This window comes from Musca vetustissima, unplaced genomic scaffold (genome assembly GCF_032173495.1).
Source record: "Musca vetustissima isolate MV318-11 ecotype Yass unplaced genomic scaffold, APGP_CSIRO_Mvet_v1 utg66416, whole genome shotgun sequence".
Taxonomy (NCBI): domain Eukaryota; kingdom Metazoa; phylum Arthropoda; class Insecta; order Diptera; family Muscidae; genus Musca; species Musca vetustissima.
Window position 1 is genome coordinate 2,564 of NW_026881963.1, and position 27,659 is coordinate 30,222.

The 27,659-nt window shown below is 33.5% G+C and overlaps 1 protein-coding gene across 1 annotated transcript; it reads right to left on the minus strand.

The window, feature by feature from the left end:
* Positions 1-26,718, minus strand: LOC133328055 (heterogeneous nuclear ribonucleoprotein L-like). The gene is made up of 3 exons (XM_061536604.1): positions 26,522-26,718; positions 26,171-26,237; positions 1-80 (listed from the first exon to the last, which is right to left on the minus strand). Exons 1-3 carry the CDS (start codon positions 26,663-26,665, stop codon positions 1-3), a joined length of 291 nt encoding a protein of 96 aa, XP_061392588.1. The 5' UTR covers positions 26,666-26,718.
* Between the last annotated feature and the right edge of the window lie 941 nt (positions 26,719-27,659).

The window sequence follows — 27,659 nt, forward strand, 5'->3', positions numbered from 1 at the left end:
CTACTTACTGTATTGCTGAGCACGTGTTCCATAGAGTGGCTCCTGAAGCAAAGGTGAACGTCCATTGGTAATTTCTTTAACTAAAATTAAAGAAGAAAACACCAAACAAAAATACAAAAATTAGAAAAAGGTCGGATTTTTTTCAGATCTTCAGGATATTTAGAGAAGTGAACAGAAACAACAACAATAGTAACAAAAAAATAGAATAGAATATGCAAGGCAAATTACGTTGGGAAAGTTTCCGTTTTTTTGTTTTTGTTTGGAACTGGGCGGGGAGAAAACTATTCCCCAGCTTTTGAGGGGGAAGTCATCAAGGTTTGGTGGGTGGGAATAGTAAGTAAGTAATGTTGGAACGTTATTCTGGCCACAAGATTTGTTTATGGAAATTGGAAACACACCAGCACCAGCAGTCAAACCACAACCTGTCCTTCCTCTTCCACTCTCTCTATTTATTTCTCTGTCTCTCTCTTTACTACCTACCTTAATAATGTACTTGAAAGTAATTTTCGTGCTAGTACTTGAATTGAATTACTGAATTCAAATTCAATGGATTTCGAATGCCCCTTACACCACCTAACCCCCCACAAATTCCTCTTCACATCTCCCCCTCTCTCTCTCTCGTCCTCTGCTTTGCACTAGTTAACACTCTGTTGCAGCAGGTTATCACCAATGCTTCAACGTCATCACAAGCGTTTTCGATTTGAATAAATTCTCAAGTATGCTCTGCTTCGTATGCCAACCTCTGCATCCCACCCCTCGGTCCGCATTGATAGTTTTTTTTGTAATAATAATTCTACATTTCAATAGTTGATTTAATTTTTATTTGATTTGGATACAAATTAGAATTCAATTTAAGTGAATTGCAAAAGGTAAGGTGATGATGGGGTCTTGGGAATAATGAATGCAAAAGTGGAATTTTGAAAGGGTGTGAGAGGAGGAGTAGAAACTCGGGATGTTTTTTTAAGATAACTTTTACTTTAGAGGATGGCATTTGCATAAATAAAATAAATGTAAAAATTATATATATATGTGTATAATGAGGAGAGAGAGAGAGAGATGGAAAGAAGCATTATGAGTAGGGGTAGGTGAAAGAAGCATTGTGACGAGGAGGAGGTAAAACGGCTTAGGTAGGAGATCAGAAAATAATTTGTAATTGTTACTATGAATTATATACGAAATCAACAGAAATCTTTTACAATTAATTGCATTAAAAATCGGGCAATATACTCTCGAAATTCCTCTGGAGATTTTTTTTTTGGTATAGAATTAGAATTTTTATCAATAATGTTGAATATAATTTTAAAATTCAGTACAAAAAATAAACTTCTATAATTCAATATAATAATATATATTATAAATATTATTGAGACAATTTTGAAATTACCAAATGTATCACCCTTCCCTCATCTCTTTCACTTCAGAAAAAGATCACTAAAATTTGGTTTCAAATTTATAAACCGAATTTTTAAGATAGGTCAGTTATCATCATCATCAATGAAACCGAAATCTTGTTTGTTTATTTGATTCACTTAACACAGTTAACATTAATTATTTATTCATTCATAACAGAACGGAACAACAACAAAAATAACAACGTGATAATTCTTACTAACAGTAGCTACTCATCGAAAAAGGCAGTAACAACAACAACATCGTCATTATCGCATCTTCATTATCATCAAAAGCCAGTCATATAATAATCTCATATAAAACAAATTATTCATTTCGTTTTTATGTAAATCAAAAGATAATTTCTATTCATATTCAAAGAAATGCCTGCAACAACAACAAGAAGAGGGGGAGAAGTAGATAAAACAACAACAACAACAAAACAGAGGCATTGAGCTGCTAACTCAAATATAAGCTGCTATGTTTGCTTATAAAAAATAAGCCAACACAAAACAAGTAAACAAACAAACAAAAGATAGGCCACACATAAAACTATAAAAGAAGTTAACCCCCTTATTTGACTAGTGGGTCCACATGGGGACATAAGGCGATATATTAAAAAAAAGAATAATATTATTTAAAGCACGGTATATTATGAAGCTATAGCCACAAAATTTTGTCAGCCCTCTAAATTACATGTGAGATCCTTGGGGTATATTTGGGCATGCGCCAACTCCCCGAATGGGAGTTATAAAAAATAATCCTAATTATAAAATCTAAAAAAAAAAACGGATCGGGCAGTAAGTTATATATAACCCGGAGCGGAGCAGCATAGTCGGAGACGGTAGACCATATGATACCCTACACAATTTCCACTGAGCTCTAAATTTCTGCGAATTTACATTCCGAGACTTGGTAATATTTCGCGATATTTGCGGTCTTTTGACCAATTAGTGTTAAATAGTTCCTTTGCAGCGTCTTTTCCGAATAATGGTTTCCGGGATGAAAATTTGTTCCATATAATTCAATTTTTGTTATTTAACACAAAAAAGTTCGTCATCAAGATATCCATTCGAACTTGTTGAACAGATCGCCTTTCCCATGGACAATTTGTGATGTTCGGCTGATAATTGTAACTTCTTTCGGTCCATTTCATCCCCGAAATATTTTCTATTCATCACTAATGGTCTTGGCCATAATCGGAACCTCAAGCAAAATATCCAAGCCACCAGCCTACATTTTTCTGTCCTCTATTGTTTGGTACATTTCATCCACTAAATATTAAATATCATTACAAAAAACCATAGGGGTATTCTTTGGCCAGAACATAACGTGACAGACGGACACACATGTCTAGATCGACTAGTCGAGATATGACGATCAGTGTACATAAAGGTGGGTCGCAGCTTTACAAACTCTTGGGGCTAATAAAAACTATAATAACCTGACAATATAGTTGTGTAGGGTAAAAAAAACATAAAAAACTGAGCTTGAGTATAAAAAGGCCAATCCTCAATGATTTCCTTCCTCGAAAAAAAAATCAGAGAACATCTGGATCAGCTTGAAAGAAAATGCCTGTTTTTAACTTTTCTATGAAAAAAATTCTGACGTATGTTTGATAATAATTATTATATGGGATTTGGGGCGTATGATTGTTATATTACGCCTGACAATTGACAATATAATAAATATTATTTTATTTCGACGCCTCCGAACCATAGTATGCTAAGTCGACTTAGCCTGTTTTAAAGTTCTTTACCTTTTTAGATACTACGGTCCTTAATTTATATTCTCTGAAATTTTGGTAATCATCGGGCAATCCAAACCAAAGTTATAAGCAATAATGTACTAAGCATGGCCCGTAAGATATATGAAACTTCCATACTTTGAGAGCTTCTACTGAAAAACTCACTTTTCAGACTTAGCACGAAGTAAACATTTTTGGAATCCCTCATGTATACAAACAAGGGTTTATTCGTTATTAAAATTTTTGCTGACATATTTTGAAAATGATTTTCGAATTTTCCATTTCTTTGAAGACATATTCCCCCTGTTGATTTTTTTTTTTTTATTTTTCTTGTGCCAAATTTTGGTTCGGTAATTTTTAAAAAGTTGACCAATTTAGTTATATATATATGTATTTTTTTATTTTTTGCCATAAATGTTAACAACATGTTGTAATGCATTGACGTTCCCAGTAATTAATGGCCAATTAAATACAACTGGTAGCAAATCGAAAAAAAACTCAAGTTGTGACTGACTGCCAATTATTGGCAATATTTATTTATTGATAATGTCTAGCGAAAACGAGTGAATATAAAAATCTAATACCAAACTAAGGCATAACAGGTTTTCGCAGCAGTTTTTTTCTATTTAATTTTTTTATTCTATAAAATTAAACAACAACAACGGCAAAAAAATAAATAATCACTTAACCACGACAATCAGGGCAAACGAAACGAAAAAAACAGGGTTAACTTGCAGCTTCATAGCCATCATAAACAGCCAGGCTGCTGGCGATGACTGCCATAGAAAACTTGTTAACAAATTGTTGTTGGTTTTTTTTCTCTCAACTGTTCTCTGCTGAAATCTAAAAATGGCCTATAGACCTTGACTTGGTTTTTGCGTTCTCAGGCGTATGAACCGAACGACAAAATGTGTATATAATTTTTTATGTGTTTCAGAATTGTAGTTTTTTGTTATTTTTGTTTTGTTTTTTAATCACAATTACCCAGATTAGTGGGGAATTGATATGATTGAGAGGTGCCTTTTGGGCAAATCTAATAATTAAAAAAGGCGATATTGATAAAGTTTACCACTTTACTCATTTTTTCAGGTTAAAAAGTAACCAATTATTGCTTATTTTTTCAAATCGTTGTGCAAACTTTGTAACCACCTGTGCTTGCCCAGCAATGTGCATTAATTTGTATTATTAACTAATTGTACGTGACTAAAATTTTTTCTGAGCCAATCGATGCTGGAGAATATGTTCTCAGAATAAAGTATGATGTGACAAATTAAAATGCAGCCATGGCTGTAGGGCAATTTTCTGTAGCGTGAATTGGAACAGGAAATTTTGATATATATAATTTGAAATTACAAAGAATTGAATGGAAAAATGATAGTAAATTTTTAGCTTCCACTTATTGCCGGTATAATTTTAGTATAATTTTGCCTGGAGTTAATTTAGAATTTTGTAGCGTATAATTAATATAGCAATCATACGCCACCAGAAATCAGAATCAATTATTATTAATCATATGCTAGGAAGTTCGCCATATTTCCCCCTATGAGCTCGACAACCAAAAAATGTGATTTCATTCTGTCATTCTGTTTTTTCCGACTGTAGATTTTTTTGTGGTTAATTAGAAATATGGAGACAATGGAATTTATGAATTTTACCCTTCGTATTATCGGTTTTTACCTCAAAGAAAAATCCACAAATTCCAAAATGATTGCCTTAAGTTAAAAATGTAGCAGATATGGTTTTTATTTCGAATTTTGAGGCGAATTATTAATTTAACAATCATACGTCCCCTGAACCCTATGATATTATCAATTTTTATTGATCATACTGATCATTTAGCTTGCCCAGCATAGAAGTACATTCTTTCCGACCATGGAATTTATTTGAGGTTATTTTTAAATAAGATCCTTAAGGACTTTCCAATTTTCTGATTCTAAACCATTTGATGGGTTTATTTTTATTTTATTATTACTAATATGATCGTAAGTTCATCTCAATGAAAAAAATGTCGAACTTTTTCAACGTATGATTAATAGTAATTGATTAAATGATGGGTTCAAAGGACTGAAGATAGCAATTTTTTGGCTATGAAGGAAATTCTTTCCGCCTTTAGAATTTTTTGAGGTAAATTTCAGAAAATCTTAGCCTTTGTATCCTCTAAGAAAATCCAAAAATGTACTAATTGAGGCTAAATCGATTCATAGCCATCTCGAACGTCAAACCCCTACTCTTAGATTCTTCATTTTATCTGATTTTATAGGTCGGTGGAATTTCAGATCATTTTTCGATCCATGTAATATAAAATTCATATAATACATATAAAATATATTTAATAAAAATCAATGTTTGCATGTGTGTGTGCTAATAATTTTATTTTATGAAAGCAATATTCGAAAAAATATTCATTGAGAGTTTTGAATTTTTTGGAGTAGAAAAAACGAAAATGAAGCTGTGTGTATGTGTGTGTGTTTTGTCTTTGGTGGAATTGTTTTTGTGGAAATTAAAATGAAGTAAAAAAATTCAACAAAAACTCACCTCCCTTGATGAAGAATTGGACCGATGATAGGGTCGGCCGGACGATTTGTCGATCGGTCACAGACCACATTTCAAAACCACACACAGTGACACTACGTTTTTTGAGCACATTTTGAAAACGAACATTCATCATCATCATCATAATCACAAGGGGATACAAGAGAGCGAGACAGAGAGAGAGAAGGCAACATAACCTCCTAGATTCAACCTGAAGAGGAAATTTTCCAAATTTCAAAACTCCTGCTCCCCTTTTCCTCTATAATATTGAACAGATCTCACTTAAACATTAGAGCTTGTTTTTCAAAATTTCGAAAACCAAGAAAAATATATTTGCCTAAATGTCCTCTTGTTGTTTGTAAAACCAACAACAACTCAACACATACAACAACCACACACAAACATTTTTAGATTTTATTTTTATTCCAAAAATTTAATTTTTATTGGACCAAAAAATTCAAAAACCTTTTTGTTTTTTATTTCAGAATTTTCCATTTGATTTGGTTTGATTTTTGTTTATTTTTAAGTGGTTTATTTTTGTTTAGCAACTCTTTAAGCCGATCTGTTCAATAACTCTTTAGAAGCGAGAGAGAGAGAGCAAATAGATACAATTCTCTCTTTTTTTATATAGGGAGGAGTTTTGAAAATTGGAATTCTTCCATTAGCGTAGGTTTAGTAGATAGGTTATGGTGCTGCTCTCTCTTGATACTCTTCTCACAAGTCTCTGGGAGAAGTTCAAGTTACTCTCTTTTAGAATTTCCATCTTAACAGGGCTGGCCTTTCCCTCCTTCATTTTGTTTCGTAGATAATCCAGTTTCTCGCTGCTTTAGCTGCTGTTGTTGTAGTTGTTACTGCTGCTGTTGCTGCTCTCACCTTTGACCTTTTATTTTTTACCCTGCACACAGACAAACAAGCGAAATTTATAGTCATTTTTCAGTTTTTTGTTTTTATTTACACAGACATTCAGAGAGAGAGAGGAGATATTTTTTTGAATTTTGGTTTTTTGTTCCTTTTTATTTATTTTTATGTTCTTGTTGTTGTTGTAGTTGTTGTTGTTCATTTGTTCTTGTTGAGGAGGGGTTAATTGATTTTTGATTTTCTGATCAGTTTTTTCTTGTTGATGTTGTTGTAGTAGTAGTTGTTGTTTTGATGTAATTTTGCTGGGTCTTGATTTTTGTAGTTGATGTTGTTTGGAATTTTGATATTGATTTTTGGCTTGAGATATATAAAGAGAGAGAGAATTTTGTTGCTTGTTTTTCTGTTGTAGCTGTTGGTTTTTTTTAATGTTTTTTTTTCATACAAAAATACATAAGACAGAGAAAGGCATATTGCTGTTGTTGCTCAAGTTTTTGAATTTTTTGATTTTGATTTTTTAAAGGGATTTTTGTTTCCAAAAAATGGTGCAAATTTTTTTTATTTATTTCTGTTTGGGATTTATTTTTAGTGGTTGTTTTTTTAAATAATTAAAAATATATATTTAGCATTAGTTGCTGATAATTGTTTTTTATTATATATTTTTTGTTGTAGTTGTTGTTGTGATTTATTTTTGATTGATTTTTTGATTGCTGTTGGCTGTTGTTGTTGCTGTTGCAAAGTTTCAGTTCAGTTTCAATATTATATTAATTAATAGCAAACAAAATTATATATTACAAAATTTACTGAATCTAAATATGGGGGGAGGTCCTATATTTATATATTTACAAGTACTCTTTGTTATTGAGATTTTTTTTTTTCATTTTTGATTAATTTTGTTGTTAAAATATTAGTAAATATTGAAAAGTTTATTTTTTTAGTTTTGAAATCTACAGAAAAATATTCTAGTAAAGACATAGCAAAAAAGTAAGAAGAAAAAATACCAAACAAAAGAAATTTGTTTTGAACTAGTAATAAAACGAACTGGTTTTGAGGGGGTATTAGAAGTATAGAGTTAAGTGTCAGTGTATTTTTTTTAAGATATTGTTTGGAAATGGTGTTTTTAAGAATTAAAAGGTAAAAGCCCTACAAAGGACTACTATAAAAACTCCTGATTATTTTGAAAATCGTATAAGAACCGAACATAATTGACTTCATTATTTATTTCATTAAAATTTTAGAAGAAAGTTCAGAATGTATTCTTTTTGCCTCATCATTTGTTTAGGTGCATTAAATGTTAGGAAAGAAGTAAAAATATTTTTTTTTTCAATTGGGAGTCTGAATTTTATAATTCCGTGCCCGACTCCGGAATCAAATTTAGCACAATCCTCAATAGTTAAAATGAAGAAACAGTAGAAACAATTACAAGTTAAATTTGGTCATCCCTTTGCGTATACTTAATATGAGTAATCATACGCCCTATAGAATCTTTAACATATAAATTATTATTAATCATTCTCAGAGAAGGGCATTATTTGGACATTTGAGAATAAATTCAGGGCAAGAATTAATTTTGTAAAGTGGAAGGCATATCAGAGAATAGCATAAAACATTTTCAGAAATTGGTATTGAAAAATTCTTGTACTAAAATACTGATAATAATTGGGAGCAGAACTAGTACAACCCTTTTGTGCAGATTAAAAAGGTAAATTTTTCTGCATCGGACTCCATAAATAATACAATCCCCAATACTTAAAATTAAGAAACAGTAGAAACAAAAAGCCCAACAAAGTCCTTTAAATTGGTCACCCCTTTGCGTATACTTCATATCAGTAATCATACGTTCTATGGAACCATTTAAATATAAATTATTATTAATCATTCGCAGAGAAGGACATTATTTGTATTTATAAGACGAGGGAATTTTAAGAATAAATTCAGGGCACGAGTAAACTATGAATAGTGAAATGCATATCACAGTCCAAAGCATTTTGAGGAAAACCCCACCCCTTGACCATTCGGATTTATCCTAGTTTATACACTAGTTATACACTTTCAGAGAAACGTCCTAAACGTCCTTGGAATCGATCGGATTATTAGTTTTTGAGAAAAACATATTTAAGCCAGGGAAAAGGCCTATTGTGTACTCTAGAAAGAAATAATGTTAAATGAAGTCAGCCTGAGATTTGGTGTTGCTTCTAGGAATTCTGTGTTCTTAGTGAAGTTTCCAGTCTCTTCCCATGAATTCCGTTCGAAGCCTTGCAAAAGCAGGGCATTGATATAGGAAATTTTCCAAAGTTTCGGTGTCTTCCCCACACGTTCTACCCCTACTACTTCCCTTCACTTCTGTAAAATATTTAGAAAATTCTTCCCCGTCTGTGGATTTTTTCAGGTCTATGAAAACCCTGGAATTGAAATCCCACAATATTGTAGAGCAATAAAAAAATTGGAATAAGCTCAAATATGTCTTATTTATTGCGTATAATTAATATGACAATCATAGGTCCATTGAACCCCTTTGCAATATAAATTATTATCACTCATACGCAACGTAGGACTTTATTTGTTTATATATAAAGTTGGGGATTCTGGACTATTATTTTGGGGCGGGACACAACTTATCGTACGACCAGTATAATAAACCTGCAAATTACTCTTATTAATCATACGGCCCACAGAAACTAATCCTATTTCTTCTTTTTTTAAGAAATCATCGGATATATAATTTGCACGATTTAAAAGTATTATCTCTATGAATCCCCTTATCCCTAATCCTTGACCTGCATTTTGCGGTCTTTCTTCTATGTTGAGAAATATGGTAACCTACAATTTCTATTTACGAAGCGTATAATTGATTCGGTAATCATACGCCTTGTGTACCGTTACCCGCCATAGGGTGTTATTTTGATATTGTTTGTTCATGTGTAGAAAAATCAGGATCTTGCATTTCTGGATAAATGGTGTTAGTTTGTTGGCCAAAAAGTAGATTGCAGATTTCATTTTTTCTGTTGCTTAGAGTTGAGTCTGTTTTGCTGTTGTTGTTATTTGTTTCTCTTTGTGATTATGATGATGTTGGTTGTTGTTTATGTTCGTTTTTTTTTTCAAAAGGCAGTATTGCGGTTTTTATTTGTAAGTTATAGATATTTAGTAATATAAATATAATGTCAATTTTTGGTGGTACCTTTGGTGGTCAGGTTGTTATTGGTGGTGGTAGTGGTGGTTGGTTTACTGGATTATATACTTGTAGTAGTATTTGAGGTATTTTAAAATTGCCATAGTTTTATTGTAATTTTTTGTTACGTATTATTGTATTCCATTGTGTATTTATTAATATATATATATATATATTCTTTATAACATTATTAAATTCTATTAAATGTGATATGCATATATAAATAACAATATTAAAATATATACAGACGGCACAAAAAATCATACATACATGGCATGCATAAAATTATAATTACATTGTATATATATATATATATATATATAATACTAATAAAAGAGCGAACAATAATTTATTTATTAATCAAAATCTAATAACGAAAACAAAAAAATATTAACACGCACACACAGAGATTACGACGTTGTAACAAGCAGCGGACTATCACGAAGTTTATTTTATATAGAATTATAGTGTGTGTGTATGTGTGCAGGTTACTTTGTCGGTATGTAAGCAAAAAAAAAAAAAAATGTGTGTAATGGAATACCACACACGTGTTTTGTATTTACAAACAGCCGAAACACGCACCCATATTTTGTAAGAGGGCAATTGTTTGACAGTGTGTCTGTCTGGTAGTATGACATGTAGAGCTTGGTATGTGTTCTTGTGAGGGAGGGTGTTAAACTCACACGCAATGTAAATTCTTTATTATTATTAAATAATAAATAAAATATTTAAATTTTGGAAACAATTTAAAGGCATTAAAATTTGTGTTATAAAAATCGATTTGAAAATTTTAAACTTCAAATGTTTTAAAGAAGAAAAAAAGCCAAAATATATGGAAAATTTTTTATATAAAAATTACATTTGAAAAGCAGTGCTAAACACATTTATTTTCAGAAATAAATTAAATTCTCTTTGTGCGTATACGTGCTGACATAAATCATACGCCACCATATATGTATTGCTAATATAGCTTGAAAAACAGTACTTGAAACGTATTGGGAATATTTAAGGGAATTTTTGAAAGATTTTAAAGAGCTGGAACGCAATTAATAATAAATAATTCAAATGTTTCTTGGAGTCAATAAAATGTTTTTTTTTTTTAATTTTTTGAAATGTTAACTATGATAACTTCTTAACCATAATAGAGTTCCCAATCTATAGAAAAATAATTATACAAGGAAGAATTAAAGAAAACAAGTATTAAATACATTTATTTTCACACAGAAAGTGAATTCAAATTATGCGTATAAGTGCTGACATAAATCATACGCACCCCTATGTACAGCCAATATAGCTCGAAAAGCGTTTTTCAAACATGGATTTAAATTGAGAAAAACTCAAATTCAAATTTTTAGTTGAAAATATTTAAAATAAAATTAAAAAAATACAAAGATTTGCAATGAATACAAAGATTTGCAATAGTTACAAAAAAAGGAAATGATGCGTATAAGTACTGGCATAAATCATACGCCATCATATGTACAGCCAATATAGCTCAAAACGAGTTCATCTTATATGGATTAAAATTGAAAAATGTATATTAAAATTTCAAAAAAATAAAGATTTGCAATAGGTATTGGAGTACAAAAGAGCTAAACGAGGCGTATAAGTACTGACATAATTCATACGCCACCATAAACAAAACATTTTTATAAAAACCCCTTCTAAAGGAATGAAAGTTTTAGAACAATGTTGTGTGAAAAAAAATAAAACATATATTTTTGAATGTGCTTGAGATCGTATACGTATTGACATCATGTGTGTCAAATGTTTCTAAAAATCTTCAATATAAGCCTTTCTTGATCGGATTTTTTGTTTACAATGTTAGGCCTCAAAAATTTATATATTTCCCTCATTATCTTCCTAATAATAATTTCTAATAATTTCTTCGTCTGTGATAAAAAATATATATTTTTTTTTTACTCCTAAGCGTATACGACAATACGTATACGCCAACAGATCATTGCCCTGAATTATTCATGGAAAATGTTTCTAAAAAATTCAAAGTAATCCTCTCTTGGTCAAATTTTTGTGGCAATATTAGGCCTTTAAAAGTGTGGTCTCTTGAAAACGTTGCTACAATAATTTCCCCTCACCAAAAGGAATCAAAATTTTGCTGCGTAAAAAAAATCTTCAAAAAATATTAATCTGATCTGAGGACGTATACGTGCTGACAATAAGTATGCGCCCACAGATTATTGACTGAAAATTGCAAAATAAGTTTCTCCTGATCAGATTTTTGTAACTATATCTGACCTCTTTGTAATTTATATATTTCCCTCAATCTCGTCCTGCCATCAAGGTGTGGTACCCCCCTGCCCCCCAACTGCGATTTATTATCGATTTTTTTATTTGGAGTTGAAAAGTAGACTTTGTTATTTCCCTTACTCCTCTTCTTCTCCTCTTCCTCCTCCACCTCCTTGTTATTATTGTCTAAGAACTGAAAAAAAAACAAAAATGAAGAAAACGTTCTTTGTGTCTATTTGATTTTCCAACGGCACGACTTTTAATGGAGATTTGTCACGCTATATACAATTGGATGGATTGACTGACTGAATGGAATGGATGACTTTTTGTTTGATTGTCTTTTGCAAAAAACCAAGGAGAAGAAGAAGAAATTGCGTTGCGATGGTAGGATTTTTTCTACCGGTTTTTTTATTATTTCTTGTGATTTTTGTTTTTCGTTTTAATTTAGCAAAAGTCGAAAGCAGCCGTTCAAATCGAAAGCAAAAAAGGGGGACAGGGCAGGACAGGCAACACATTTTGATGTCAACCTCAAGGACATAAAGAAAATGGAGAAAACCCCCTACCGTTTAATTTGTTTCTTCGTTTTTTTTTTTTTTTTTTGTGTGGCAAAAAATAGAAAACAAGGAGTGGTTATTTATAGAAGAGTTAGGTATAGGAAATAAATGAAGATTGTTTGTTTGTTAGCTAGGCAAAGTGAAATTGAGGTTGTGGTTTTGTGGAGCGTCACATATGTGGCATATAAAATTGTTACCTTCCATATTGCACTTTGTTTATTGTGCTCCCCTTCATTTTTGTAGAACAAAACTGTCTAAATGTTGAGGGTGTAATATTTATTAGTTTCTTTGGAAATTGTGCATTTTAAAGGCCTACGATTGTTTTCAATTGTGCAAAGGAATATATTACTTGGCTTGGGAGCGTATACGTGCTAGCACTACTCATACGCTCCCTTAAAAATATTCAGATTTAAAAATTATTTAAGTGGAGTGGGAAGATTAAAAATCGAAATTATATTTGTGAGCGTATACGTACTGACAATATGTATACGCTCCCATAAAAAAGGTTGATATTGCGAATACATCGAAACGTATACGTGTTGGCAAAACGTATACGCACGTTAAGGCAAATTTATATCACAATAGAAATTTATTATTTTTTGTAATATAATTTCAAAATTTATTTTATGGAAATTAATTTTACACCATTTTGATGTTCCTCTTCAGTCTGAATCACTATAGAGATTTCTTCGTTCTCAGATTTTTTCCATGCGGACCATTGCACAATTATTTTATTCTACCCAGATTTTTTGTCATTGGTATCTCTTTAGAGTCATTTAAATTCATTTTATTTGCCATCTCCAGCAATTTCACTATATTAAAAGAAAATATTCATTATTTCTGTTTACTCTCTGCTTTTCTCTATGAAACCGAACGGAAAAAAACACACCTCTTCTATAACAAAAACAAATGTCCTTGCCTCTTCTTGCTGTTATTGTTTTGTTCTTGTGTTCTCGTATTTTTCCTACCATAAACTCCAATGCAAATCTACATAATATTCAAACACAATTTGAAATCCTATATACCCACACACACACAATTCCATTGTCCTTTGTATCCTTGGATATTGTTTTTGTCTTGTGAGTGTGTTTGTGTTTACGTACATAACTAATGCCGACAGATAATCTCTATAAATATAATCATTCGGATTTATAGGAAAACAAAATATATATCCTATGAATAGTATCAACAGAAAAGGAACTTCTCCTCCACCTCAGCATCGAAGAAAATATGCTTGTTGTCCTTGTGGTCATAAATAAATAAAACATGAAAAGGATGCAGAAAATAAGATATAGGTAAAGCATATTTAATGAGTTTGGCATTAGGAAAAAACTGAAAGGATTGAGATTAGGCCAGAAAATCAAGGTATTATTTGGCCTGATATTAGTTTCCATAAGTGGGCGTATACGTGCTGACACCAAGTATACCCAGTACAAAAAGCAGAAATGTATTTATTTGAGCACTTTTTTCCAGGCACGGAATTTTGATGTGAATTTGTATAGATCTCAGGTTGTATGATTAATTGAAGTTTATATAAGGGGGTTTAATAGGGCTTAATTGAAATCTCTTTAAGAGGCCCACATGCGTATACATGCTGACAACACTTATACGTTACATGTATTTAATTTTTGATTTTTTTTCGGCATTGAATCTTGATCAAAGGATCGTAACCTATCGAATTCGGATCATATCATTGACACTAATTGCAAATTTTCTAACGGGAACGTATACATGCTGACAACACGTTTACGTCATCATATACCAGATTCGGATTTTTTGAATTTTTTCGACGACCCACTGTCCTGGGGCAAAACCAAATGCATTTAACATCATATGCCCTACAAAAAGCCGATACATATCAATGAATGTTTATTCAACAAAAGAAGGAGACATCCTTATTTGTCCTTTCTTTTTTATACTACAAAAATCCTTTCCACTCAAAGGCACTCCTTCCAAAAAAAAAATAAAATATTCCAATTTCACATGTGATCCCAAAATAAAACGGAAAAATGTGCTTGCGAACAAGATTTTCTTGTTCAACAACATAACTCTTGAAAGGATACTAGAGAGGAAAAGAAGTATCCTCTTTGGTAATAATCATTACATGATGGTTATATACAAATTTGAATAGAGTATTTCCTACTCAAAAAATCCCCAAAATTCCAATTCAAATGAAAGGACACTCTGTGTTGTTGTCATTATTCCCTGGCTGGTATTTTTTTGTTATCCTTTGTAAAAGCAAAACATTTACAAAGGACTAACCTATTGTTTTGGTTTATACAACACGAAAAGGCTTAGCCGAAGGAGGTGGATACGTTTACAAAATGTTTTATTTGTTTAACAGGCAAGTGGTGGTAGTGTCCTTGCTGTCTATTAAAGTGGTTGTGTAAGGCTCATGCATAATATTTGAAAACTTTGATTGTTTTTCTGTTCTTCCTTGCGTGTCCTTTTTCTTCTCATATCCATATTGTGCTCTTGTGCGTGACCATTTCCATTTAAAATTTGTCCCTTATGTAAAGTTCGACAAAAAACAAAAAAATACGACATTGGCCATTATTATGACAAACAATTATTTTTCATTATCCTGCCAAACAAACGGCATAACAACCACACAATAACAACACCACATAATCTCTAGAGTCATATACATCATATTGGCTAAATGGTATTTGTATATAAATGAGATTGGGATAGTGTGTGTGTGTGTGCGTGTGTTAATATTTGGGGATTTACTTATTATGGGTTTATGACAAAGCAAAAAAACAAAAATCTGGGAACAAATGCCAAAAAATTTTTGTAATGGGCATAATGAATAATAATTGTCATAGAATTAGCTTAGATTTTATAATTGTTTAGTATTTTTTCAGGAATATGGATTTTGGAAGACTAGAAAACCCCCAAAACGTCAATTTTATATCGAGGACTATCAGAACTATACGGAAAACATTTTAAAAATTTTAAAAATCAGCAATATTTCTCTTCAAAAATTATAAAAAACCTATTAGAAAATAATTTGAAATGACTACCAGCAGTTCTGAAGGTTGAGAAAATTTGAGTAGAAATTACTAATCAACTTGGGTGCGTATAAGTTTAGACAATATGTATACGCTCCCCTTGGACAAATTATAAATTAGCTAAATGCTGACATCAGAGGCTATATTAGATGTTGTTTGAGACCATCCACTCTACAGTAGCGGATTTCTAAGGCTATTCTCCAGTAGATATCATCTAATTTATTGTATATGATCTTAGAATAACTTTTCTAGCTTATTTCTGAGGGAATCTATATAAATCCGAGATATTTCTCGTTATGAGATTATAGAAAATACTTTGAAAGGACTACCAGCAGCTCTGAAGATTGAGCAAATTTTGAGAAGAAATTACTATTCAACTTGGGTGCGTATACGTGTTGACAATATGTATACGCTCCCCTTGGACAAATTTTAAATTAGCTAAATTTTGACATTAGAGGCTATATTAGATGTTGTTTGAGACCATCCACTCTACTGTAGCGGATTTCTAAGGCTACTCTCTAGTAGATGTCATCTAATTTATTGTATATGATCTTAAAATAACTCTTCTAGCTTATTTCTGAGAGAATCTATGTAAATCAGAAAATAATTTGAAAGGATTACCAGCAGATCAGAAGGCTAAGAATCGACGTAGAGAAATTACTAATCAACTTGGGTGCGTATACGTGTGGATAATATGTATACGCTCCCTTGGACACACTTTAATTTAGCTAAATTCTGACATCTGCAGCTATACAATCTATAGGGGATGACGTCTGAAACCATAAGACGAACTGAGGCAGACTTTATAGAGTATTTCAATGCTCAGACAGTCTACTGAAGACACAGACAGTCCCTAAAGACAAACTGAATGCTTAGACAGACATGAAAGGTGATACTATACACAAACTGATGGAACGAATGGACGAATAATCTCTTTAAACGACCTGACGATTCAGGCAGTCTTCATATACGAACAGAAGTCTCATGCAGTGTCTAGAAACGATCTCAAGGCTTAGGTGGACCTAAGAGAAGTCTCAATATTCAAACTGAAGATTCAGGCAATGCCTATAAAAGAACTGAAAGTCCAGGTAGTATCCATAGATGAATAGAAGGCGCAGACAGTCTCAATAAACGAGGTAAAGACTCGATGCGACATAAATTGAGTGTCTATAGACGAACTGGAGACTCTGGCAGCCTTTATTAACGAACATAAGAATCAGGCTGTCTTTCTAGAAATTTGGCTGAGAAAACCGCCAAAAGGAAACTCAAAGGACAAACAGAAGTTTCCGTCAGTGCCTATAGTCTTTGCAGCCGAACTGAAGCCTCACTCAGGTTCTATATACGAGTAGAAGGCTCGAACTGGACGAAGGAAATAAGGACCAATCTATTAGACAATCTCAAAGCTAAGACAGGCCTAAAAGAAGTCCCCATAAACGAAATGAACTGAATCTCTTCGACGAACTGAGTCCCATTTTATAGAGAAGCTTTAAACTCTGATAATCTGCATAGGATGACAGTATTCTAATAGACAATATGAAAGTTCGCATTATTATAGACCGATAAATATGTGTGCATTTTTAATACCATTTACTCTGCAGTATATGACCTCCGAGGCCATGTAGATTACAGCATTTATTTTGCAGTAGATGATTTCTTATCCACTATAGAGTAGATGACATATAGCCATCTGCTCTGAGACCACACAATCTGCAATAGATTATCTTTGAGATAATCAACTCAGCAGTCAACAACCACTGAGGTCATCTACCCTGCAGTAAATTACTTCTGAAGCCATCTACCCTGCAGTTGATCACCTAAGATGTCATCTACTTCTCAATAGGTATCTGCTTAGGCCATCCACTATACAGTATATGTCCTCGGATGTCATCTACACTACATTAGACGAACTCTGAGATCTACTCTGCAATATAAGACATTTTTGGACTTCATATTGGTGTTTTCTCGAAACAAGAACCTTTTTTGGAAATATTTTAGAACTTTTACCTTTTGTGGGAAGGAAGAGCTCACTTTTAATTTCAATCTAAGGCTTCAAGACTTCTTGAGAATTATTCGATGAATATGTTGTATATTTTTCCGAAAGAATTATATCTCCCATAAAATATTTAGAGAATTTTTCTTTAACATAATGTTCTTAAAATCATTGGTACCTCGGGAGCGAATATGTGTTGACAACACTTATACGCACCCGCTTCCTTTAAGATATGTTAACGTTGTGAGCTTTTCTATAATATTTTATGAAATGTTCGGGTTCTAACGGAAGATTTGTTAACCGAGAATTCCAAATATATTTTTTTCTAATGGATTTATTAAAAATTATTGTTGGTCCTCCTCAACCTATAACAGAGAATTTTTTAAACCAATTTTTCGAACCGTTCAGAAACCTTTGTAACTGATTTCATATGGACATCTTGTGGACGTTTTTATTTAACCCCGAAGTGGATCATTTTATTTCCCCTTTGCAAAGATCAAGCAATTAATTAGTATTAATGAATTGGCGTCAATATAAAACAGATTTGTGGCTAAATAATAGCCACAAACAAGAAACGCACACACAGCAACAATATGACAAACTGTCAGTCATACAAACTACAACAAAAACGGAATAAGCGAGTGACTGACTGACTGACTAAGCACATAAAAAGAATGAATGAATGAATGAACGAATAAATTAAATTAAATAAAACCACAAATTAATGGTTTCAATCTCCCTCCCCCACACACCTTGCCATCGCCATTCGTTTCATTCATGACCCACCATCACCACCGCATCCATTCAATTTAATTCACATTCTTTTGATACTTCTTCGTCTTCTTCTTCTCCTATTAAATAACAACAACAAAGCACAAATGAAGACGGAGAAAAGAACCAGTCACTGGAAACGAAAATTTATGTTTTTGTTGGAAAGAAGAAAAGACGATGACGAAGAACAAGAAGACGACGAAGTAAAACCAAATGGAAGAACGAATGCAAACAAAAGGCAACACAAAATGCCACCCCATTACCTCCCTGCCACCTTCAGTGTTCTTCCATTGCGTTTATGCGTTTTTACTTCGTAAGGTGGAGACAGGCTGTCTGGCAAAAGATGGGTCCACGAAGAAGAAGAAGACGATGTGGCGGAAGCAAGATGTTTACACTGAATTATTCTGTGCAAAAAAAACAATAATAATGAAAGCAGGTGGGTGACTATGATGACGACGTCGTTGTTGTGCTGCTCTAAGCATTCCTCGTACATGTGGAGTCTGTCCGTTTGGTTGCCAGGTGGGCGTTACAATTTCTGTTTATGTGGCGTGGGATTCAAAAGGCATGTGGTGGCCACCATTATACCTACCTTACACACTTTACCCGTGGTCATGTGGAATATTATACCCTGCATGGCCAGCATCTTGGTAAACACAAAAAGAAAATAAACGTGTCGGAAAGGAATCTCTTTAAAAACAATCGGAAAATTATATTTTCCAGATGCGGGAAGGACACCCCGTGAAGATGAAAATACTAACATTATTGTTGTTGTTTTGTTATCCCGTAAAGATGAAAATTCCAACACTTTTGTTGTTGTTTTGTTATCCCTCATTATCCTTATCGATTGATTGGATTTTGAAGGAGTCATCGATGTGGAGGAGATTAAAAATGGAAATTTTTTTAAAAAGGGAAAATTTACTCGAATAACTTATATGCTACAGTAGAGAACATATCAGGATATCTACTATATAGAAGATAAAATCTGAGGTTGCATAATCGATCTGAGGTTCTTTAGTCCATAGTAGATGAACGTGAGGTCATCATAAGATATTGGAGGTCATTTACTCTACAGTAGGTCCTCTCTGAGGTATCTGCCCTGCAGTAGACTAACTCTGAGGTCAGATACTCGACATTAGATCACCTCTGGTACACTTCTGGTCAGTAGATTAGTTTATCTAACCTGCAGACAACCTCTAATGTCATTTACTTTGCAGGTCTTTGAGGTCATCACAATTACCGAGCAGTAGAAAACCTCTTAGGCCATCTACACTGCAGTAGATTATCGTTATGGTCATTTCCTCTGCAGTAGATAAACTCCGAGGTCAGTTTATCTGCAGTGGATCACCTCTGACGCTATCTACGCTTCAGAAGGTGATCTCTGGGGCCATCTAACTTGCAGTAAACTACATCTGAGTTCAGATACTCTTCAGTGGATCACTTCTGGGGTACCCTACCCGTCATTAGATAATTTACTTTGCAGTAGATAACTTCTAAGGTTATCAGACCTGCAGAATATAACCTCTGAGGCCATTTACTCTGCAGTAGATCACCTTCGAGGCCACCTACCACGCAGTAGATTACCTCTGAGACCATGTAATCTGCTGTAGATTACCGTTGGGGGCATTTACTCTGCATTAGATCACCTCTGACAGACTCTTCAACAGATAACCTCTGGGCCATCTAACCTACAGTAGATCACCTCCGATGTCAACTGCCCTTGGTAACTTCCGAGACCACATACTCTACAGTAGATGACCTCTAAATCTATCGGTTCTGCAAAATAGTACATCTGAGGCCATTTAAAGTGCAGTAACCCGTGCTAGGTAACTTTTATGGTCATTTACCCGTCATTGGAATGCCTCTGAATCCATCATCTCTCCATCAGATAACCTCTGAGGCCATCTACTCCTCAGAAAATCACCTTTAAGGTCATCCAATCTACAGAAGATTACCTATGAGGGCCTCTATTCCACAGTAGGTTATTTCTGAGACCACCTTTCCTTCAGTAAGTTACTTCTGAGGCCTCCTATTGTGCATTTGATGACCTCTGAGACTCTACCCTGCAGAAAATGACTTCGGAGGAATAAAATGTGTAGGACATCTACTACAGATTGAATAATCTCCGACCTGTATATGACCTCTAAGACCATTTATCATGGAAGAGATGAGACAATTTCTCTTAAAAAAGATGCCTTCGAAGGCTGTAGTTTCCTTCTGATTTATTGCATATGACTTGGAAGTCCTTCGAATATGTCCTTTGATGCCTTCCCTCTCCATTTTTCATCCTTTAATGCCATATCTTCGACTATGGTTTGGTGTAAGCCCATTCAATCGATGGAGGTTAAATTTTTTGTTCCATAAAAAGCATTCCTCCTTTCAAGGATTTTTTTTCTTTGGTTGTTGTCAGGATACCCATAATAATGGTGGTGTCGGCAAAAAATGCGGATAATAATGCTTGATTGTACCTTATTTGTTCGGCGAGTGGGAAACTTTGTCCGCATCTTTCCATTTTTCTTCCTCATTCTCTCTTTACACCTTAAACTTCATCACCTTGATTTCCGCCTTTTGTTTGGAAGTTTTGCGAACGCAGGACAGCCAGGGAAACAGGCAAACTTTCCAAGGAGAATGGAGATTGGATTACAATTTCAATTGCATACCTTTAGGCTTTTAATTTGGCGAAAAGCAAATGAAGCAGAGCATAAAGGGATATGAGAGCAGGAAGGAAGAAGGAAAGGTAGAAAGCAAATGAAGCAGTGAATATAGGGAATGTGAAGCAGAACAATATAAGAAAACAGAGGAAGAGGTATTCAATGCGACTCCAGCCACACATGACAACAAACAACTGGGTGGTCTCATACCTATACCATGGACCGGTGTGGACCTTTATGCTGGAGTATATGTGTGTGCGGGCTCATGTAATATTTAATTTACTTTTAAGGTCCATATTCCGTATGCTATTCATACTTCTGTTTGATTTTTCGGGACCAACACCTTCAAGCTATGCAATTTGTCTAGCAAAGCCTGGGCAAGTCAACCCATTTTCAGTTGTAAAATGGAACCAACCCCCAAAAGAAACCCAGTCCTCTTTTTTTGTTTGGAATTGGAATGTCTGAACAGGAACTTTTCTGCTTTCTGGCGGGTGTCATTCGCTGTTGTTCAAACTATTTACGAATACTTGACTATTTTTTGCCCCGATAGTTTTGTTTTCAAAGGTGTCATTGTTGTTAGGACCTGGCCAGACAGACAACCAGTCATGCTATTTAACAATGTACGCCCAGACCCCATACAAACTTTAAAATGAAAGAGTAATTCAAAAAAAAAAAAAAAAACATTAACAAATGACTGGGGTTTGAGGTTGTCTTGTATTCCATGGTGTTGTTCTGTAGCTTCGTTCGCCATGTTGACAATGTCGGCGAATTTTCTTTCGTTTTTTTCCTGATCCTATGGAAAATAGCCTCCTGACAATAGTGTCATAGACAATTTGCATTTATTTCGAAATAAGAAAAAAAGCAACAACAACAGGAGCTGCAGGACAATATAAAAGGAAGTTGGCTGAAAGGACAACAGACAAAAATGACAACATGAGTTCATAAACTTTGTATGCAGCAGCAAATACAAAGGGAGAAATAACAACTCTCTTTGGTGGCAGGCAGGTTGTCAGATAGGTGGAGAATGGAGTCAGCCAGGATAGGGGAATAAAAATGGGAAGAAGAGAGAATTAAATAGTTAAATTCCAAAAATTGGAAGTTTAAATGTCCTGGTTTAGACTTCCGAGGCGATCTATTCTGCAGTAGGGGCCTTTGAATACTTCTACTCTGAAGAATATTTCATCTTTCATCTACTCGCCTTAAATAACCTCTGTTGTTTTCCAATCTAAAGTAGATACCCTGAAGACCTCTATTTAATGATGGAGGTCCTCAAGTGAAATCAGTTTAATATTAAAAGTCCTCAGAGGACATATTCTGCATATGTTGGGATCTCTAATAGCGGCACGTCTATTGTAGAGGGCTCTTCAGGTCATTTACTCTGTAATAGAAGGCTTCTTAGTTCTCCACTCTACAGAAGATAACATCTGAGGAGCTCTATTTAATGTTAAGAGTTCCTTAGGTGAAATGAGTTGAATGTACGAGGACCTCAGAGGTTATATACTGAATATTTTAGGATCTCTGATAGCTATTGTTGTGGTCTCACCAGATCATTTATACTGTAATAGAGAAATTCTTAGGTCTCTACTCTACAGAATATGAGGACCTCCTCTAGTGAAATCAGTTTAATATTAGAGGTCCTCAGAGGTAATATTCTGCATATTTTGAGATTTTTCATAACGGCTTCTCTATTGCAAAGGCCTCATCCGGTCATTTATTCGATAATAGAGGTCTTCTTATATCTGAACTCTACAGAAGATGACCTCTAAGAACCTCTATTAAAAGTTAGAGGTCCCCAAGTGAAATCAGTTCAATATTAGAGGTCCTCAGAGGTTATATACTGAATATTTTGAAATCTCTGATAACGGCAACTCTATTGTAGAGGTCTCATCAGGTCATTCACTCTATAATAGGAAACTTTATAGGTCTCCACTTTTCAGGAGATGACCTCCGAGGACCTCTATTTAATGATAGAGGTGTTCGGGTGAAATCACTTCAATAATAGAAGTCCTCAGAGGTTATATTCTGCATATGTTGAGATCCCTCATATCGGTTTCTCTATGGTAGAGGCCTCAACAGGTAATCTACTCTCAAGTAGAGGACTCCTAAGGTCTCAAATCCCCCAAAACATCTACAGGATTTATATCAAACCTTATCAAAACCTAAAATTAGTATACACCCCTTGTCTATTTCCAAATTTAACCATAATAGCCAGTTAACGTCAACGAAATTTTGGTCCAATATTTTGCCATACAACAGCATTTCTTCTGTTGCCATTGTTAAATGTTTACCTTTCCGGCAATACAAATTTACATTTGTTGTTGTTATTGTTTTTATTGTTGTTGTATAAAATAAAAATAAATCCTTTGGTGGCAGTGTGCGGAGGTGGTGTTGTCATAATAGCTAATTACATTAATTCGCTTGCAAAGGCACCGAGTGGTTTATTTGGTTTCACATGTTCCACATATTTGATGCGGGCGGCAATACCCTCATTCCTACTTCTCCGCGGGAAAATGTTTTTCCTCCAGTTGCAATTTTGTCCATCTGTCTGTGTTTATTTTGGTGCACAATGCAAAACTTCCCTCCTCTTTCCAAAAAAAATACCCACTACAGGCAATGAGGGTATAGCTGGCGGACGGGCTAGCTGCCGGCTTGTCTCTCTAAACCACCAGAAGCAAGCGAATCCACCCACATGAAAATATTTTTTTGTGTGGAAACTGAAATTTTGTTGCCCAAAAAAAAAAAAAAAAACTTTCGCATAAAATGGCCATAAAAATGAATGAAATGAATTGGTTAGAGTGTTGTTGCTGTTTTTGGCCACAAATGACCATAGCACCACCACCCGGTTGTTTGGTTTCTTAGCACAATAAAAAAATAGCAAACAACAACAACCCACACATATATTCACACATTTTAGTGACACGCGACAAATTAGCTGAAACATCAAATGAAAAAAGCTAAAACCACAATCACCCTGAACAAGAAACGACTGCGAAGATGTCCAACAATAACAACAACTATGACGGAATAATGTATTCAGTGAACCACTCGTTAATCTAAACAATGACAATAGTAATAAAAAAAATTCAAATCTATCCAAATCAGATTAAAATCACATAAAAAATATTTGAAGACCAAATAAATATTAATGAATTGGAATTCATCGAATAATAACAAGGTGGCGCCCAAGGAAGCGAAAATGAATTTTAAATCGTTATTTATGAATTCATTTAACCGCATGCGTATAAGTACTGACAATAATCATACGCCCCCGTTAAAAAAAAATTAAAAGAATCATACGTCACCTTATATACTGTAAATATTACTCCAATATATTCTATGAGGTCCTTCATTTTACGAGCAATGATATAAAAGCATTTATTTTAGATTATAATGAATTCCAACTTCAGTCAAAATTTGATTAAAATCACATAAAAATGTTTGAAAAGTATGGGTCAAATAAATATTTGTATTGGAATTCATCGAAAAATAACAAGGTGGCGCCCAAGGATGAGAAATCTGAAATAGTTATTTAAGAATTCATTTAACCGTGTGCGTAGAAGTAATGATAATCATACGCCCACCAATATAAAAATTATTAAAAATAATCATACGGCGATTATACTGTAATATACCCTCTGCTTTCTTATATGTGGTCATTAATTTTACGGCCAATGATATAAAAGAATTTATTTCAAATTAAAATCAATTAAAAAATAATTTTCTATTTCCGGAAGGGGACAGTGTAAAGTATTACTATTGACATCAATCATACGCCAGCATTTCCCATGATTTTATCCCAATTAATATTATCCATACGCTCCAGAGTCTCGTTCAATTATAGGCTATTGAATTTTCTATTTCCCAAAGACCTCATTTATATTCAATTTTTTTAGATTACTTTTGCCGATATGGAAAATTTTCTGAAACTAACATTTATTTAAAAAGGAGGGCCCAATAGATTATATACTAACCATACGCCATGTTTTATACTGTAAATGGACCTCTACATCCCTCTTTGAGGCCTTTCATTTCCATGACAAGATCATGAAAAGTCAAAATCATTTCTCTATAAATTGTTGGATTCATGCGTATAAGTACTGACAGCAGTCATACGCCCAAATGATCAAAATTAATAAGCTCATGTTATCTCAAAGAAAATACCTTATACTGTAGACGCAATATGAGGCTCTTGTTCCTCTAATCGAGGTCTTATTTGAATATGAATTACGACAGAGCTCCCTTAATAAACTTTACAATGACATATAAATTAGTATGCTGTAGGAATACCGTATTATAATATGACAGAACATAACGTTTTAATTTAATAATCATATCATCGGACACGTTTTATGTAAATGAACATCTACACTCCTTTTTGGGATCATTAATTTTCCATTTTCATTATCTCACAAATGGTTGCATTCATTCGTATAAGTACTGATATCACTCATACGCTCAGATGATTAATATTAAAAATTACATTTATGAAGTTATTGGTCTCGATGAAATTCTCTTTTACGGTAGATGCTATAGGCGGTCCTTGATCTTCAAATCGAGGACCTTGTTTCTTTAAATGTGCCAACAACATTGCAAATGACGATCATGAATAAACTTCCTAGCAAGTAGAGTTAATATTCTACCATAAATTTTATGAGAGTACAACAAAGGTCACTAAAGAAAATAACATCGAGGCTTTATTACTTTAATATAGTAGATAAATTATTTTGTGATATTGCGATGATTTTCTATAAACCTGAAGACGTCTAGTTATTATTTTTAAAAATTTCAAAATCAAAATAAAGCTGTTAAAATTTGTTCGTAGCATGCGTATAAGTGCTGACAGCAATCATACGCCCCTTATAATCATAATTTAATACCAATCATACGCTCCCCTGTAACATAATTTTCATAATTTTTTCTAGTTATCACAAAGCAAATATTGAATTTTTATAGTGTTGAGAGAGTTTTGAATCAAGTGTTTCTCTATATAATTTTTAATTCTGGTATCGGGTTGTGGATTGTGCTGTGGTTGTTGTGGGTGTTTAAAATTTTGATGATCGGTAGGTATATTGTATCAAGAGTATAGAAGTAGAGACAGTGATATAATATAGTAGTATGTGGAATGTTTTTTTGTGAATCAGGTTTTCTTTTGTTTTGACTGTTTTGAAAAGGAACAATTGAAAATAAATAAATTCGAAAAAAGAAAAACAACAAAGACGTAAAACAAGGCGACAATGTGTAAGCCTTTACATACCTGCAGTGGCGAGAGTGTAATCCCAGCTGGTTTCTGGTTCATTTTTGTAGACATTCAATTTTTCCGGCTGTAAATAGAGGGATAGAAAAAATTATAAAAATACAAACACATAGTGTTTTGTTTCCAAAAAAGCAAAATTTATTTTCTAATTGGGTTTTTAATGGAATAATCAGGATTTAAAATATTTTCCAGGGGGTAGTGTAACGTATAACTATTGGCATCAATCATACGCCACCAGTTTTCATTGCTTTTTTTATAATTAATAGAAGTCATACGCTCCAGAGTCTCCCTTAATGTAATTTTGGGGATTTCTTGTATATAAATTGTGGGTTTGCTTTTTTTTCTACTCACCTTGGCAAAATCAATTTTCAAAGTACAACAACCCGAATAAATATCAGCTCCATTTAAATTTTCTTTGGCTCTGGCTGCCGAATCCAAACTGTCGAATTCCACCATGGCCTGGACGCCATTCTTTTTGAATATGACAATGCGCATTACCTGGCCGTGGGGGACACATATTTTATGCAAAACGTCCTGGAATGACAATAAATGGAAAAAATACAAAATTTAAGAATGTGTACACAATTTTTAAAGGTAAAATAAAAAAACTAGTTAGCCAAGTAGACACATTTTTTAAAGTAATTATTGGCACCTTTTAAGCCTATGATATATGGCTTAATTGTTTTTGGCACAATCAATATGGATATTTTTCAACAGTCATTGACCACAAAATAGCAAATTGTCAGGCCAAGTAAAAAAAAACAATAATAGCTGTCTTTTTTGGCACCAAATGCCACGATAATAATGGTCATGACCTAACCCCCACATCAACACATTATGGCTGGCATTCGAATCAAATACAAGGCAAAAGGTAAATGTTTTCATTACTCACATGAAGAGACTTTAAGGACGAAACTTCAATGAACCATACAGAAATCTACCTACAAAAAGAAAAAACCTTTTGGTTTTCCTTTGAAACTAAAATCCGACACAAAATGTCGATTGTCTTGTATATCCATAAGATTACACAAAATTTGAGAGACTTCATTAACTTTAAAAGCTTCAAACTTAATGGTTTTACAGGGTTCCTTTTTGAAAGGATTTTTTCCAATAGGTGTCATACCATTCAGGTGTGATGTGAAGGGCAAAATATTTGCAATTCATTGCAAGCAGATACAAAGCAAATGGTTTTGTAGTATCACATCACATACCGCCTCACTTCGGCTTTTCCCTAAGCATCAACCCAAAATTTAACGGGAACTAATGTTGTAGACCAGACCAGACTCGGTAGAATATGAGGGGAAAATACCCAACATATCCTACTGCTGGTATTGAGTACCAAAGACCATCAATAACAATGTTTCGGCTGTTCAGAGGCGATCAACATTCATTTCCTAAGTCTCCTGGGCTTGGGCACAAATACAAACAACAAAAGCAACATCATCATCCAGATACAGATACATGGTGTTGGTGGTGTTCAGAGGTAGTA

Coding starts and splice junctions, on each gene's coding strand:
- LOC133328055 (XM_061536604.1), bottom strand. CDS start 26,665: ATGCGCATTGTCATATTCAAAAAGAATGGCGTCCAGGCCATGGTGGAA. Junction 26,238..26,521: donor TGAAAATTGATTTTGCCAAG/GTGAGTAGAAAA, acceptor CTCTATTTACAG/CCGGAAAAATTGAATGTCTA. Junction 81..26,170: donor TTACACTCTCGCCACTGCAG/GTATGTAAAGGC, acceptor CTTTAATTTTAG/TTAAAGAAATTACCAATGGA.